The 16,873-nt window shown below is 40.8% G+C and overlaps 1 protein-coding gene across 5 annotated transcripts in view; it reads left to right on the forward strand.

Moving 5' to 3' along the window:
• RERE (arginine-glutamic acid dipeptide repeats) overlaps positions 1–16,873 on the forward strand; it is a 401,076-nt gene that overhangs the window by 280,479 nt on the left and 103,724 nt on the right. For all 5 annotated transcript variants that reach the window (XM_075121005.1, XM_075121006.1, XM_075121004.1 and 2 more), the window contains one exon: positions 7,017–7,115. In XM_075121005.1, coding sequence (XP_074977106.1) covers positions 7,017–7,115 — 99 coding nt within the window. The remainder of the gene's footprint in view (positions 1–7,016; positions 7,116–16,873) is intronic.

The following is a 16,873-nucleotide window of genomic DNA, read 5'->3' on the forward strand; positions in this document are numbered from 1 at the left end:
CTGTTGTAATATAAATGAGATGCTTGGACGTGTGCACATTTGGAATTTTTTTCTTTAAATTAAAGTCCTGTGCTTTTCTGTAGAAAAGATAACTTCTGCATTATAAAGTGCAAGTACATTCATGTCTGTCCGTTCCCTTCATTGCATACTGTGTGTATGCATAAGATTGCTGAGGTCTCAGAATTATTTAGGCAGCAGGATTTGTGCTCAAAACAATGATTCTTTACATGACAGCTTGGGAGGGGAGTGGGGAAAGTAATTTAGTGTTTCTAGCAATACCTTGAAAAGTGCAACCAGAAGTTAATTAAACTGTAGGCAGTCATCATTAGCTATTATTTATATGTTCAAGTAGCTTGCCAATAAAGTGCTTATATATATATTAAATTACTGAAAGTAATAAGCAGAGAATGATCCATCAGTCAGACTGAGGAAAGTGGATTTAACTCTGATAATTATATAAAAATATATTTTTCTTTCTGGTTTATAGTCTTGCTCCAAGCGCTAATCAAGGCATTTTCTCCATTAGACGGCTGATTTTCTCAGGAAGGTGTAAAATGGTATCCGTGGTCACGTTCGTATCTGATTGACCTGACTCTTCTCCCTCCCCCTAGAGGCACAAGTAGGGGGTGGGCTCAGGGGCCCAAACCCCAGCCTTGGCCCCTGACTGGTGTAATGGCTGAACCCCTTCCTTGCTGGGATGTGTGTGATGGAGGGGCATCCAGGTCAAATTTGAGTGCTTTGCAGCCTGGTACTCTAGGTTGCAAACACCACTCAAACATGGGGCGGCCAGGCTGGAACATGGGCCCTCTTGTTAGCAAAATTCTTATTGCACCCCTGTCTCCCCCACTTCCACGTTGTGGGTCTTGAGATTGTCATTGGTATGGCAGCTTGGTGCAAAGTTAATTCTGATCCTCTATCCTGGACTATTCAGGACTGTCATGTTGGTCTGTTAACTGTTCTGTGCTTTTAAACTGGGGTGGCTGCCTGTTAGTACAGCCCATTGCTTCTGGTCTTCTCTGGTTATTCTTCTGTCTCTAATTGAGTTGTTTCATAAAGAGAGAAGGAAAATTTGCTGGGTTCCTTCAGGCAAGATACGGATTCCGTCCATGAGTCACGATGCGGTTTGGGCAGAACACAGCAGGGGGTGGGGGAGAACCCTTGCCATTTTTGTCACTACAAAATTTTTAAAGAGAAAAGGCATGCTTAATTTAGTAACAGAAACCATGTACAGGCTGTACTATAGCAACAAATACCTAGCCCTTGCTACTTGCAGTCGTGCCTATCCCAGTGCTGCAGTGCAGGCAAGGAAGAAGATCAATGTGTGCCAAATAGAAAAGACAAAAATATTGTTTTCAAGCTTCTAAGTGGGTATTGCATGCTCCGGAAGGCTTAGGAAACAAAAGTGATAAAAGCAGTTAAAAGTCAGCAGTGCTGTTTGAGTGGTAGGATTTAGGCGCAGCAGGTCTGGCATTCTCATCATATTGCTTGACTTTTGGCTTAGGAAAGATGGACTCAGATGGTTGTTTCACTTGCATGGAAGCAGAGTCATGGGAGCTGTCACTGATATAGGCAACAGAGGCAGATTTACAAGCCAATGCTCTGTTGTACATTGGAATTTCTACCTGTGGAAGTGCATTTAAAAGCTGTGTTTTCTATTAAGCAATCGCAGGTCACGCATCTCCCTAACTTACAAGAGTGAGAAGGCGATATTGATGTGTTCATGTTCGTAGCTTGCAGAGATGAGGCATCTGTTGAAGGGAGATGATGTTGGAGTTTGAGGCATTGTTTTCTACAGTAATTCTGTGAATGTGTGTGCCATTGTCCTTTTTGCAATTGTGGTGAAGAGCATTTTTCTTTAACCTTACGGTAGGTGCCATAGAGCAGGCTGAAAATAAACCATGAGAAAATTCGTCTTAGAATTTCCTTTCTTTATTCCTGTGATGTTACCCAAAGGGAATCAGAGCACTCTTCTCCATACTATAACTTTATAACTTATGCTGGTGGAAACACTTCCGTCATACAACTAATTAGGGAGACATTTCCTAATATAGTTCTAAAAATTCATTCTAGGTGACATACCAGAGGTCTTGGCCAGAGGTGACCTTTTATTTTTACAGGCAACTTAAAACTCTCTTAACAGAATAGTAATAGTGGGACATTTGAGATATAACTAGCTAGGCAAAGAAGAGCAAATAACTAAGCAGAGTTCATTTTTCCAAGAGAAGTTTAACTTTTACCCTTCAGTTTTGAAACGTGTGGGGACAGATCCTCAGCTGATGATTTCGAAGGAGTTAAGCTGTTTTACACCAACAGCGGGCGATGCTGTAGGAATGTCTTCTTATCCTGACTTCTGGGAGCATTCAGAGCAGTTCAGGAGGTTTTGTAAAATAATTTCCTTTTCCCCTCAAACAAGTGTTAAGTCTCAATTAGCTGTTGCAGCATGAGAAAGAAAAATGATAGTAGTAGTAATATGCCTTTGTTTTGGAGATAATTGGTTTACTGTTGTCCTTGGGAATACCTCTCCCTTTTTCTTCTGGTACATTTGTTTAAAAGACATAAAGCAGGCTCCTGGTCAGTCTTCATGTTCCAAAATCCAGTATTTTAAAATTTGTTATCTAAATCCATATTTAGGTATCTAAATAAAGCCCAGATAGTGGATCCATTTTGCACACTGCTTAGCATCAACTCACCTGAGTATTCCTATTGATGTTAGTGTGACCCTGTGAGTAAATGTTCACCATTGCTTTGTGAGTTAGGATTCACAATCTGGTCCTGAATGGCTAGATTTTCAGAGACGATAAGTACTCACTGACTTCAATGCTAGCTGCCAGTGCTCAGCATTTCTGGACTTCAGGCTGCTTATTTAGGTGTTGAGATATGGCTGTAGATGCTTAATTTTAGATACTCCATTTTGAAAAATGTAGCTCACCTGTGTAACTCAACAGCTCAGGTATAAAAACCAAAGTTAACAATGGACTAGCAGACAAAGTAACCTACTCAAGATATTGTGATTTTTAAAAAAAAAACTGGCTACAGTTCATATGCAGCAATTTTTTCTCCTTTACTAAAAACAGACTGGTTTTTGGTGTGCTTGTGCCACTATTGGATTGATCTTTGTGGACTGTCACTGTTCATTCTGTGGGTTCTATGACCTGAAAATGGAGACGGTAATACAACACCTGGGAAGGTTTCTCACTCGGGTGTGTTATCTAAAATTTATCTTTTCATGCAGATGACATAGAAATGACATAAATTTACCCAATAGACCACAATGGCTCATGTGAAATGGTTACTGTCTATTCTGTACCATCCGACATCCTTCTGTGGTGCAGTTTAAAAAGAAAACTTGTTTTTTAAAAGAGCAATATGCACACGCACCCAAAAACTATTTAAAAGTTTTAAGGCTTGGCCAATTTGACAAAAGCCTGGAAATCAAAGTGAAGACGGACGTTTTGTCCCCAAATCCCACAGATGTGCTTTCTTTTCACAGCTGCATGAGCTGTGTATCAAGTTTCAACCTTTGATTTCAGTTTCCCAGCTGTTGCTGACTTTCCACAGCCTTCACAGGTTTTAAACATTCTGCTTTGTCGATTGAAAACTTAACAAAGTTCTGGAGCGGTGCTGGCTCTTTTATGTCAGGTTTTTCTATTCAGTTAGTATCTAGATGTGACAATGTCCCAGGTCAGTAAGGATACATGTAAGGGTGGAATACTTAGCTGTAAATGCCATCTTAGTAGCAGGACATGCCATTTGAACACCTTGAGTTTATTCCTTCTGTAACTTCAGTGCTCAAGAGCTTTTATAAAGAACTTAACGATTGTGGGAGCTATCCAGATCTGGCTTTCAGTGGACATTAGCTCATATGTTGACCTGGATTTTATGGGTTAGTTGTTGTGGCTCGCCATTGATTGCATCCGACCAGAAGATTCCTGGTAGTAACATTCCTATTATAAGTACCTTAACTTAACATACTCTCACCCTTCCTTGAGAACCGGGTAATAGGAGGTGAAGGACCAGCCTTACTCCTGGCATGCCCGATAACACGATGGTGCTGGCTTCCCCAATAGTTAGGAATGTTGAGCAGTTATACTGTACTGCACAAGCTGAGCCAATAGCGTGATAGAAGATAGTCTATAGAATATAGGAGGACAAAGAAAAGGAAGAGCTAAAGACTAAAAGAGCTCCCTATGATATCCTTAGAAGGCATTTTATAGGATCCTGATACTATATAATTCAGGCCCAATGTACTATATCCAAATCTTATTTCCGTACCCTAAGAAATGTATGGGTATCCTTATCCTATAGGTTAGTGGATTATGACACTTTAACTCTCTGTATATTAATAAGGATTATCTTACTCCAAAAACTGCCACCCTAGGCTCTCTTGGCGACTTCCAGGTTTGTGGTATACCCTGCAGTTACCAACTGTTTGCAGATGCCGGATAAACCCGTTCAGTGTTTGTATAGTTCCTCCCATTGGTTTCCAAAAGTTCAGGGACCATTCCTATCTGTGCCAAAGGTTACCAGCTTTTATGCTGAATTACTCTTAACTAATTATACTTTTAGCTATTTAGCAGATCTTACCGGATACAGGCCGGTAGGCTTCTTGCATTTCAGCTTATTCTATGTATAATTATTAGGAAACGCATATCATATGCCTCAACACATCCTAAATTCATAGGAATTAATACTGATAAAATATAAAAATAAAATGGATTAATTCAGAAAGAGAAACATATTATTTGATATGGCTGACGGGATTAGTAGGATGTGTAATAGCTAGCAAAATAATCCTCTGGGCTACAAATATTACAGTCCCACTGAAAATCTCATATTTTTGCCTCTCCAGTAGGTTGGGTTCTTATTTCTTTTTCCACCTCTTACCCCAATCCCCTAATTATATGACACTTTAGTCCTCGTTAGGGATCACTTTTAAAATACCTGGAGAAATTCTTTATAAGTTTGGGATCTGTGGATTGGGTGGGAGAGAGATGAATAGCTGAGGTAACCTTAGGAGCTGTACCATGCCATTATTGGGGCTCTGGGTGTGTGTGTTTGGGGTTGTTGGTTTTTTTATGTTGAACTCCTCTTTGCCTCAAAATCAATGGCACAGTCTGACCTAAGAAAAGTGAGGGTTTGCCCTGTAAGATCACGGTTCAGTTCTAACCCAGGCTGCTGCTAACAAAGGAGCTACCACTTCAGGGCTATTTGGTAAGTTATATAATTGTGCTTTGGTCTCAGTCCAGAACCTACTGTCCTCCTCTAGAAAGGCATTGTCACACTTAACACCAGGTGGCGGCATCTTCTTGTTGGCAGCCTTGGGATTGAAGCAACTGAGGCGATATCCTCTCAAAAAGGTGTTTGGACATGGGTGGAGTGATACAGGGATGCTTGGGGAAAGGGCAGTGGGGCTGAGAATATGGGGTGGAAATGGAGAGGCCTTTGCATGGGGGGGTATGCTGGGTGATGAGAGTTCAGAGAGCTGAAGTCCCCTCCTGCTATGAAAATAAGCCCGAAAGCTTCTGTCATTAGTTCCTGCTAGTAGCTGTGTGATTAAATAACCCCCCCTTTTTTTTTTGCGGGGGGGGGAGGGGGGTGGCTGGCTGCTAGTTTTGGTGTGTCCATTACTGCTAATGCTTGCGTCTGTACAGGCTGGTCTACACTGAAAACTTGCAACAGCATAGCTACATCTCTCGGGAGAGGGTGTGAAAAATCCACACTCATGAGAGACGTAGCTATGCCAGCCTAACCCCTAGTATAAACAGCACTGGGTCCATGAAAGAGTTCTTCTGGTCAACCTAGCTGCCACCTGTTGCGGTGGTTGATTACCTATGCAGATGAGAGAACCCCTCCTGTCAACATAGGTAGCGTCCACACTGAAGTGCTACAGCGTTGCTGTGCCGCTGTAGTGTTTCAAGTATAGACAAGCCCCTAGCTACCATTTCTCAGGGAGGTGAGTTAACTACAGCGGTGGGAGAACCCCTCCCCACTGTAGTGTCTCCTCACTGAAGTGCTACAATGACACAGCTGCTGGTATGCTGCTGTAGTGTTTTCCATGTAGATGTACCTGTAGTCTCCACACATCATTTCCCTCTCTTCTGTAGGAGTGGAGATAATTGGTTTACTGTTGTCCCTAGGACTTCCTCTGTTTTCCTTTTGGTACATTTTTTCCCAAAGATGTAAAACAGGCTCCTGATCAGTCTCCATGTTCCAAAATCCAACTTTACTTGCATATAGCACATTATATATTTGTCAACTTCCAGATACATTCCCTGATGAGGGCTGAGTATCAGAGCTTTATCCCTTAAAATCTCTGCTGAAAGTGGGCATTTTTTCAACTTTCTGTTGTTATAACTTTTGTTTCTACCAACCATCTGCCTTAGCCTGCCCCCAGCTGTATATATTGATAGTGGAATGTAGCCCCAGCACACAGAAAGGTCATGCACTGTTGAGAGCGCTGTCAGCTTAATGATCCCAAGTTCCTTATATGTATTCCTGCAGCTGTCTCCAGGAGGTGTTATTTTGCTTCTCCATACTTTACCTTGTTCTCCAGCAACTTCTTGTTCTCATCTATGCAATAAAAATGAGCACAATTTTCTGAAGGAGTAAACTTGACTCTCTGTCCTCAAAGCACTTGTTACCTCCAGAATATGAGCTGTTCCATTTGATTAGAGAATATGAATAAGATATTACTGCATAAGATACAACCCCTTTGAAGAATGGTTGTTTTGGTGCCTTTTTATTTTCCTTGGAATGTCTCATGTTAGAAGTATTAAAAAATGCTAAAGGGAAAATTTACAAGAGACTTCAGAAAGTAGAAAGCAAGTCTGCCTATTTTAATGTTCTCTGTGCTACTAAATAATACTGAGATTACCATCCAGGTTCTGCAAATTTCTCCTCTTTATTTCTGCTATAGATACAGTAAATGCAGCAAGCCTCATTCTTATCCCAACCCCTTACTGTTGGTCCACCTCTCCTTCTGTTTGTTGATATAATTTTCCGTTTTTATTATTCAGCTACATGAAAGTAACTACGATGCTGGAAAAGCCCTGCAGCGCTTGGTGAAGAAGCCCGTGCCCAAACTGATTGAGAAGTGTTGGACTGAAGATGAAGTGGTAAGGAGTGATTTATTCTCTTCTGCCATGCAGTTCTAGTTACTTACCGCTTTCTTCTGCTCAGAGCTCTTGTTTGAGGGGGTGGGATAGTAATCTGTTGCATGGATAAAGTTTTCTTCTATTTTCCAAATGAGTATCGGTGGCTAGAGCCTCATTAGTCCAAGGAAAAATAATTTCCCCGTAGTATGTGTCTTGAAAGGGTACAATTACTGTCACCTTGAGAGGATTCCATGGAGGAGATGAGCAATGCTACAGCCCTCCCGCTCTTGGTCCTGCTGCTAACCAGTATCTTTCACAGGCTGGCTGGGCTCCTTGCTTAGCAGTTCCAGTGAGAGGAGGCACAAACAGGGCCCAAGATGCTTGGTTTCATTTTCACTGGTTTTGCCTGCCTCTCTCAGGAGGCTGGAGTGTCAGTGAGTGAGAATCCTAGTCTTCAGTTCATGTTGACTCATGCATGCTCAGTGGTCAAGAACATTCCCAGTGAGTAGGATTTATTTAAGGATTGGGGCCACCTTCTTCATGTGAATTGCCAAAATAAGGTGTTGTCACAGTTGTTGCTGTCTGGCTATTCAGCGTCCCATGAACCAGAAAGGGAGTGTCTGGAAGCTGGTGTATCTGTGTCTTTTACATCTGTCCTAAAGCTCCAGGAGATCTCCCAGTCCCCAAATTGGACTGAATACAGTGTGTCCATCTTGTATCCAATTCCAAGAGTAACATGAGGGTAGGATAGCCCCGCTGCAGTGCAGAAGTCCTGCCTGAGCTGACTGGGCTTTCTCCAAGTTGTGGGGTTTGGTTGGTTCAGTGACTTTAACATCATTTAGCTGGCATATTTTCTGTGTCTGTGGCCATTATGTTGACTGTGGGACTATCCCATTTGGTTACTGGCGGGTCATACACTAACTAGATCTTGTGTTTGGAATGGGATGGAATTGCAGGTGGGGGCAATTGGGTATTGTGCTCCTGTCATGGACCCGTCTTTATCTCCCACAATTTGAGGTTGAGGCTTGTGATCTGCACTAGCTGCCTGTGGGTTTTGGGGTGGAGTTTAAGGTGTTGATACTGTCCTATAATTGGACCTGACTGCCTAGTGGAGAGACTGCCTATCTTCCTGAGCCGTAGTGGTTCAGTTGAGATTGAGAGAGCCCCTTTGGAATAAAAGAGAGGGAGCTGCTATTAAGGTAATGGCCCTTGATCTCACACCCTTACTTGATCAAAAATAGCCTACATTTGTTGGCATCAGGGGATGATGCAAGGTCTGTCTTTTCACAGAATTTTTCAAGAGTGGGATGCTGTTTGATAGGTCATTAGGGAATCTGGAGTGCTTCTCTTCACATTTCAATTGTTGGGCAATTAAGTTACTGCCATTATGAGGTCGCTGCTGGGTTTTGTTTTTATATTGTTTTTTCAAGGACCCTACAGCTTGGGATAGATGCCTTTTTGTGTTGGTTGTAAATGCAAATAAATTAGAACTAAAATGTCAGTTTTTTAAATTGGATAACTCCCTATATAGAATTGAGAGTTTAGCTGTTATGTAATAAACAGTTGTTTAAATTCAGCATTCCCCTGCAGTGTTTGGGATGCAAACACTACAGCATTGCAACCCCTTGCTGTTTGCCAAACTTTGCAGCATAATGCTAGTGCAAGATACTCTTGACTATAACAAAAGTGAAACTGACCTTTTCTCATCATCCAAGTTGAGAGAGAGGCTGAGAGAACACAATGTAAACAAGGTAAAATAGATCAGATTCATAACATTTTTTCTTTAATCAATAGTGTTGTTAAAGGCATGTCTAAGGAAAAGTGTGGTTTTAAAATGCAATTTCTAATATGACCCTGGGTCCTTTAACAAACTGGGCAGGTATGATGGGCTTCATTTGGAAGGGGTAAATGCTACTTTTTCTAGCTAAGAATTGAACAGCATTGTTCATTAAAACAGGAAGTTCGGTTAGTTTTGTTATTCTATAGTTGTAAAACATATTTATCTTCAAACAACTGAAGACTTGGTTGCAGTTTGTAAGGCACACATCTTCTAATATGTTATAGTAGTGTCATTGAGATAAATATCCTAGGATAAATATCCATGATTATTACTAAACATCTAAATAAAGAAAAATCTGAGTCTGATACACAAAGCGAGAGATAGCATAGCTGAAGTGGATTTGAGCCCGAAAAACCTGTTTTTGTGGACAACATTTACACTTGTTAATTTGTTAAATGGAGTAAATTGTTTTTTTTTTAAAAAAAAACCTTGCAGTGGGTAGTACATAGTCTTGTTAATTGAGTTACTAATTAACCTGGCACCAATGTCATAAAAGAGACCTGGTTAATTATTATGGGTGAAATTTTCATAGTCCTGTAACATTTTCAAATTATTCAGACAATGGCTGGAGAGAAATTTTTAAAGCTCCAGTTATTTCAATGAATTGTGTGCGTGCTTGCACTCTCCCCGTGTAAACCTTTTTGCCAGAGGTAGGTTAGGTCTAGGCTAGATAAATCTGAGATGAAAGCAGGCATATTCTGAAATCAAACAAAAGACCTTTGTGGTAAAGAGAATTCCTGAAGCCATGGGGTGAAAGAAGATCATGGGCAATGGAAGGAGGTAGAGAACAAGGAGTAAAAAGATTAGAACACAGATTCCTATTAATGTGTGGGATGAACTTGTCATAACATGGCACTTTTTTTCGGTGACGGTGCAGATACCTCTAAAGTTCTGCTCCCCTGTTTTCTGCATTTGTACTGTCCTGTTCTCCCCCCATGCACACGTTCCATAGAATGATTAACTGTGTGCTGCTTTCCTATTTAGAAAAGAGATCTCTCTTCCCCCTCCCTCTTCCATTCCCCCTGTTCTCCCCATGAACCGCAATATGTTGCAAGTGCCATTGTCGCTGCAGCTTAGGGTTTTGATCAGCAGTCAGTGTTAAATGATTGGAGAGTGGAGCCTTGCAAATAAGAAAAACGGCGAGGTTTATTGAAAAGGGAAACATTACTCCAAAACAGCGAACTGTATGAATACAGAATAACGATCATTAAATCTATAAATCACTGTCAGTCTCAGCTCATTTTATATATTTACTTCTTGTTCTATTCCATCCAAGTTTCCAGAAACATTTGGCCGCAATCCAGCCTTGGCAGAGACAGAGACCAAACTGTTCTCTTATTTATAGGGAGTTAAGCTCCACCTTCTGAACTTCAGTGAGTGTTTGTCCCTGATGGACTGCTTGCAGAAAGCTCCAGATTAAAGCTTCTGCGCCAGATCCTTGGGCGCTTTGTATGAGAAGAAGGAAACTCCATGCTACCGTTCGTTTTGCTAGAGTGGTGAAGGGTTCATTCCCACACAATGTATGTCAGACCTAGAACTGGTCAGGGACTTTTTCAGTTAAACGTTTTTTGTTGGAAAATGTCACTTACCCAAAAGAGAAACTTTTCATGGAAAAGTTTCAGAGTAACAGCTGAGTTAGTCTGTATTCGCAGAAAGAAAAGGAGTACTTGTGGCACCTTAGAGACTAACCAATTTATTTGAGCATAAGCTTTCGTGAGCTACAGCTCACTTCATCGGATTCATAAAGTGGAAAATACAATGAAGATGTTTTTATACACACAGACCATGAAACAAAATGGGAATGTATAGGTTTCAATGAAAATGTTGTCAGGAAGGTTTCTCGAGTGCAGGAAGATCCAGCCTAGAATAGCCAATAGGCCTGAGCTGGGATGTGAAGACCTGGGGTCGAGTCCCTGCTCTGCCTGATTCGGGGCAGGGGCTTGATCCGGGGCAGGGACTTGATCCTGTGTCTCCCACATCCCAGGTCATTGCCCAGCCCACTGGGCTATTGGCTGTTCTGTGGTCTCTCATTTTTCATGAACTATTTCGAAAGGTCTCACTTTTGTTGAAGTGTAGAATGAAAACAAATTTCAGAACCTCAAACTCCTTTGCAAAACGGAATTTTTGTTTTCAGGTCACCCCTCGTCAGATCCTTCACGAGTACGTGGCAGTGAACTTCTCTCTGTGCCCTCTTGGGCAACGAAGGAAACCAGAATAGAAATGCAATCAAAATGTCCAAGGGGCTAGAATTTACTCAGCACAAACCTGCAGTCTTTATTCCTCCCTGAAGCAAAACTCACCCTGAAGTTGGTGGGAGTTTTGCTTGAGTAAGGGTTGTGGGATTGGATTAAGTCCATTTCTGTCACGCTGGTTGGTGTAAGCAGTTGATCTTGTTATCAGCATGACCATCATAGGGTGAGTAACACAGCTTCCCATAGCGCATGGTAACACTTAAGGTGTCAGTGACGCTATCTGAATAACACATCTTTGTGTTGTAGCTAACTTTTAGCTCTTCTATGGGCAGTTCCTTGTCCAGAGTTTCAGCCTGCTTCTTTAAATGACAACTTTTTGTAGTCAATGACTGAATTACCAGTAAGAGCTGTCTACTGGGATTAGAATTGATTAAAATAAAGGGTGGAAGTTGTGTTATTTTTACTGCAGATGATGTGGTTACACAGGTTTAGATCAAATTAAATGGAGGATAAAATTGACTAGTGATTGAATTAAGTGGAAGGCTCTGTAAATAGGAAGATAAAGGTTTTCTTGTTTACTCTTGTTTCTAAAACTATGGCTATTTTTAATTCTCTCTTTCCAACATGTAAATTAATGGTCATGCTGTCAAAACCACAGTTTTCCATTCTGCCTTATAAAAGTGACTGAATAAACTATTATACTGTTACATCTATCAGAAGCCGTAACAGCAGCTGTTTCCTGTTTATAAGGGTAGATGCTACACCTGGCAACATAAATCTCCCTTAGTGACTTTGGTGGGGAGGGGTCAGTCTCTTGTAGTCTAGTGAATCGCTTCTACTGACAGACTGTCAAAGAACTGGCACGTGAAGCTGTGCTTAAGCACTTTCTAAATAAGCATCCAGTAGGCTAACATGGCTTCAGCATAATACAGTGAAATCTCATTGGAATCATAGAATCATAGAATATCAGGGTTGGAAGGGACCTCAGAAGGTCATCTAGTCCAACCCCCTGCTCGAAGCAGGACCAATTCCCAGTTAAATCATCCCAGCCAGGAACATCAGCTCGGGATGCTGTATGAAAATCAATGCCATCCCCACTTGACATGTTGTTCATTTTTGGGGAGCAGTCAGGCAGCAAGGTTGCTGTTCTGAATGTCCTGCGTTTTGACATAACTGCCGATAATGCTCTCCTTAACACCGAATGCCAGGTGAGACCTGTGCCATGTGATGCTTGTCGCTGCAGCAAGGTCTCAGAGCAGTTGGGGAAGGAAACTGAGTCTTTATCCATCACAGGTGCTCTAGACATGTACACTACATGATATATGCTGCTGAAATGAGGTTGCAGTGCAACCAGATGTTCCCATCCACTATCTTAGACCTTTTTACACTGAAACACCCGAAACTTACTTCTGCTCACTGAACTGATACGGGCAGGGAGTCTACCATGGTCCAACTTGCACACCAAGAGCTAGGATGAGAGTGTCAGTTAAATGGGGTGGAAGGCTTTGTATCAACGCTTTCTTCCAGTTTCTGGGGAGGAGGGAGGACTTGTACCGGAGCAGCCCAGGTGTTGGTAGGTCTAGGTGAGTCTGAGACCTCACTCTCTGGAAACTGATTTACACCACCTTATCCATCATTTCTGAATATAACCCGGGGGGTTATAGCCAGGGATGCTGTGACCAGAAAGGCTAGTGAATGGGGTGACTATCCTCCAGTCTGGATACCACAGAAATGATGGTAGAATGAGATTTTACTGTACCTTGAAATATGCTGTATTGATCCACTCTATGTAGCTATTAGAAAGAAGATGCATGTTACAAAAGGAAAGCACATGAAAAAAGAGACTGCATGTGTGATAGCAGTTTTTCAAACAAAGCTTTTTAAAATGTAATTGAAAATATATGTAAAGGCGTCTCAGTTTTACTGTTACTTCTCTTTACACAATCATTTACATAGCAGCTGCTAAATGTAATGGGGAAAAAGGTGTTTGAGTATACCATATTAGCTCAGCTCAGCGGATGTCAGATCTTGTAATTAAGAAACAATATTGCATACAGAGTTTGGAGAAAACACTCTTAAGCAAAACTTGGTGGCAAGCTGAGGTCTTTTTATGACCCGCTACAAACAATTAGTCTGGTAGTTTTAAAGGGGCCGAAGGGAGTTAAATGCCAAACTCTATTGAAAATGAATGCGATTGAGGCACCTAAAGCCTCTTGGCTCCCTTTTGGAAAATCCCAGTCTTTTAAGTCTAGTTGCATACCCCTGAAAACATGGAACCAAAATACAGTGGCTCCAAGTGGAATCCTCTCTAGGAAGTGTTCAGGAATAAGCAGTGCTATTTTTGCTGGGTTGAGACTAGAGTGGGACCAGAACCTTTAACTCAAATCCCTAGTGAATTAAAAATAAAAATGAACAAAGAGAGTGTGTGTGTGTGTGGGGGGGGGGGGGATTGCAGTTTCAGCTCCCTACAGACAACCCCTCCCGTGGTCACTGAGTCCAGATCAGACTGAAAATCCAGAATGGGCGGGGTGGGTGGGCGTGTTTTACCGTTTGGATGCTGTGGAAATTTTTCACAAGAACTGATCTCATGAGATTTCCGCCGTCTTGGACCAAAATCTTTTGAGAGCAGCTCTTGTGATTTCACTGCCTGTCTGAACTCAACCCTATGCCTGAGCCAGATCCCAGCACCACTTTGTTTTCACATTTCTAGTTCAAACCAAAAAAGTATCAAGTTGTTACTGTCTGCAAAGGAGAGACCATTTATTTTTGGCTTCATTTATTTAACCAGCGATATGGCATTTGTGGCAGTTAGGTCTTGCATATTGGGATGGGTGTGGGGAGTCGTCAGTAAATGCTGGCTGTTTTTTGGGTAACCATCTTTAGCAGATTTGCATTTAGATTCCTAGCCTTTATTTTGAGTGTGCTGTTTCCCTTTATGACAGGGACCACCAAAATCCATAGAGTTTACTAAAGAGAGAAATACAAATCAGACTAAAAGAACTCCTAATTTATTAGGTTTTTAATTAAACATGATGAACCCATTTTAAATAACACAAAGGCCCCAGGCCAAGCTGCATCTAATCGAAACAGATTAAGTCACCCGTCCACATTCAGATAGTTATTAATTCTGTTTATTTATGCATGCTAGCTACAGGCAGAGTTCGCTGCTGCTGTGTTGCAGTTTATTGCACAGGGGTGCTCTTGCTGCATGGCATTGGGCGGTTAATTAGCATTCAGATGCTGATTATGAAGAACATGGGTGATGCTAATTGAATTCTCTTGAGTTTTCCTTGCAAGGTTCAGAGAAACAGGGTTGAACTGCAGTTTTGCAGTATTTGTTGTGCATTTCACCCTTTGCTGCCTTAAAATGCTGAATTCTAAGGATGGAAAATGCCAGGTGTTACTTAAGGTGAAGGTTTTGTTACTCACTGTGCATCACACACGTTTCTGCTGATGATACTCTGACATGCTTGATAACTGTAGCTTTTATAATAAAATATGCTGTCCTTTAAATATTTTACACTGCTTTTGATGTAGTGTAGTTGAGGTAAACAACCCAGATTCAAATAACCTCTTAAATTTATAGCCAAGGATAGTCAATCTTTGCTGGTGATAATCCTTAATTGGCCGTGTACATGGTTTTACAACTTCATAAATTTTCAAGTGTCCACACCTAGCTTCCATTTAAAGCTCATTTGTCACAAATACAAATGAAAATCCTTCTTCCAAAAATGACAAGACATGGCAAACTAATTTCCTAACACATTTGTGAATATTTGCAATCCAGTGAAATAGGGTGGTTGGTTGAGTAATTATTTACACAAAGCACACACTTCTTTGCCCGGCTTCTTTGCGTAGAATCATCTCCAAATGCCACCAAATCAGCCCTTTTTGGCATATCTGCTCAAGAAAACATTGGTTTTATTGTTCATTCCTTTGAAGCCAGGCGTCTCAGATGTGCTGGAAGATAGAGCTGCTTACTGGGGCAAAACTTCCATGAATTTTATTTACTGTTTATGTGGCAGCCATAGAAAATGTAATTCATAGCAAAATCGAAGTACAGTCCCCTGCAATAGCAGGGAGGAGGAGAAGGGGGGAAAAATCAGGGGATCTTTGAAAATGAGGCTGGCATTGCAGGTCTGCATTTGAGTGATCAAGTGGACTTGAAATGTTAAAAGATAAGTAAGTCAGTGTTTGTTTTAAATTTTATATCCACAGAAAAGTAAACATAATGACTTCATGGTGGAGTGAGAGTACCTATTAGCTGTACCGTTCCTGGACTTCATATTTGAACCACATTATCTAATTGCTGCCACTTTCCAAATGTATTTTAATCAGCAACAATTGGAAATGTATTGAAAACTGAACTTGGAAATAGGAACAATCACTAGTCAGTAATATCAAATGACAAATTGTTGCAAGACCAAAGCCACCTTGAGACCTCCTTTCCTCCCATTCTACTGTGAGAATAAGAATGGGGATGCATTGTAGAATTGTAAGGACAGATGTTGTAAAAGTCTCCTAGAAAACAGTTCATCATAGTAAGAAAGTAGCTAATGGAAGACCAAACACTAGCTATATGTTGTGAGAGAGATTTGAAGGAAGTATTTAAATCTATTTATGTTCAATACAGTTTCATTTTTTAGGAGGTGTTAAGTATGCAAAAGTTGTGAAAATAGTAAATTGTAAAACACAAGACACAGAATTCAGGAGAGCTTGACCCAGTTTAAAGACAGGTTTTATACAAAAGACATAAATCTTTTTGCTTATGATTAACTTGCATCAGCGTTTGAGCCAAGCCCTTCTTTAAAGAGATCAATATTGCGTATACAGTACAGAGTTTGTCAGGTCCTTTCGGAAACGAGACAGTGAATTAAAAATCAATTATACGTGCAGAAGTTTGTGTAGGGCAATCAATTTTGTCCTTTAGTTTGCAGAAAGATTCTAGTGTTTAATCAGCTGTAAGAGGAATGAATTTTAAGTCTCCAGCAAATGAGATGGTGCAAAGAGGATGAGGAGGGGGGTAAAAATGAGAAAAAAAAATTAAATTTCAGCATTTCATGTTCAGCAGAGGCTGCCTTCAGGGATAAATCTATAAATCCTGTCAGTGACCTTGGCTTCAAAATGGGTGACTTTACTGGTTTTGCTAATCTTGATCTTTCTACAGCTGCCTGATAAGTTGGCCTTTTCTTAACAATATCATTGTTTTGTTTTGTTTAACCACCATATGTTTCTTGATTCATCATCTCTCTGCCTCATGCAGAATACTTGTATCTATTAAGCACTTACCATATTGCTGATTCCTAAAAAATAATACAACATATTTGTATTGGCCGGACGCCACTGTTGAGAGGGTTATTTGTGTGTGGGGACAGGAAGCTAACCTTTAAACTCCAAATCTAACTCTGCTATAAGCTAAATTATTTATAGGTGTTCTATGTAGTCTTTTTAAATCAAGAGAGGCTTTTAATGCAGAGAGAGACACACACACATTGACATTTTTCATTGTTGCCAAGGGGGAAAATCTGCTGCTTGAAAGATTAATAAATACTGTAACAGTTGATTGTTGAAACCGTGTTTTCCATCTCATTTTCAAGGGTGTCCAAAAAATGGAGATCACTTACTCTTTCTAGCGTTCTCTATCATCTCTCTGCGTTCATTTAAAAACGAGAGCAAGACACAAGAGGGCTTGAGAGATTGCATTTGTTCTCCCATAGGCAAAGTGATTATTTTATAAATGAAGAGGG

This window comes from Caretta caretta, chromosome 18 (assembly GCF_965140235.1).
Source record: "Caretta caretta isolate rCarCar2 chromosome 18, rCarCar1.hap1, whole genome shotgun sequence".
NCBI classification, from domain to species: domain Eukaryota; kingdom Metazoa; phylum Chordata; order Testudines; family Cheloniidae; genus Caretta; species Caretta caretta.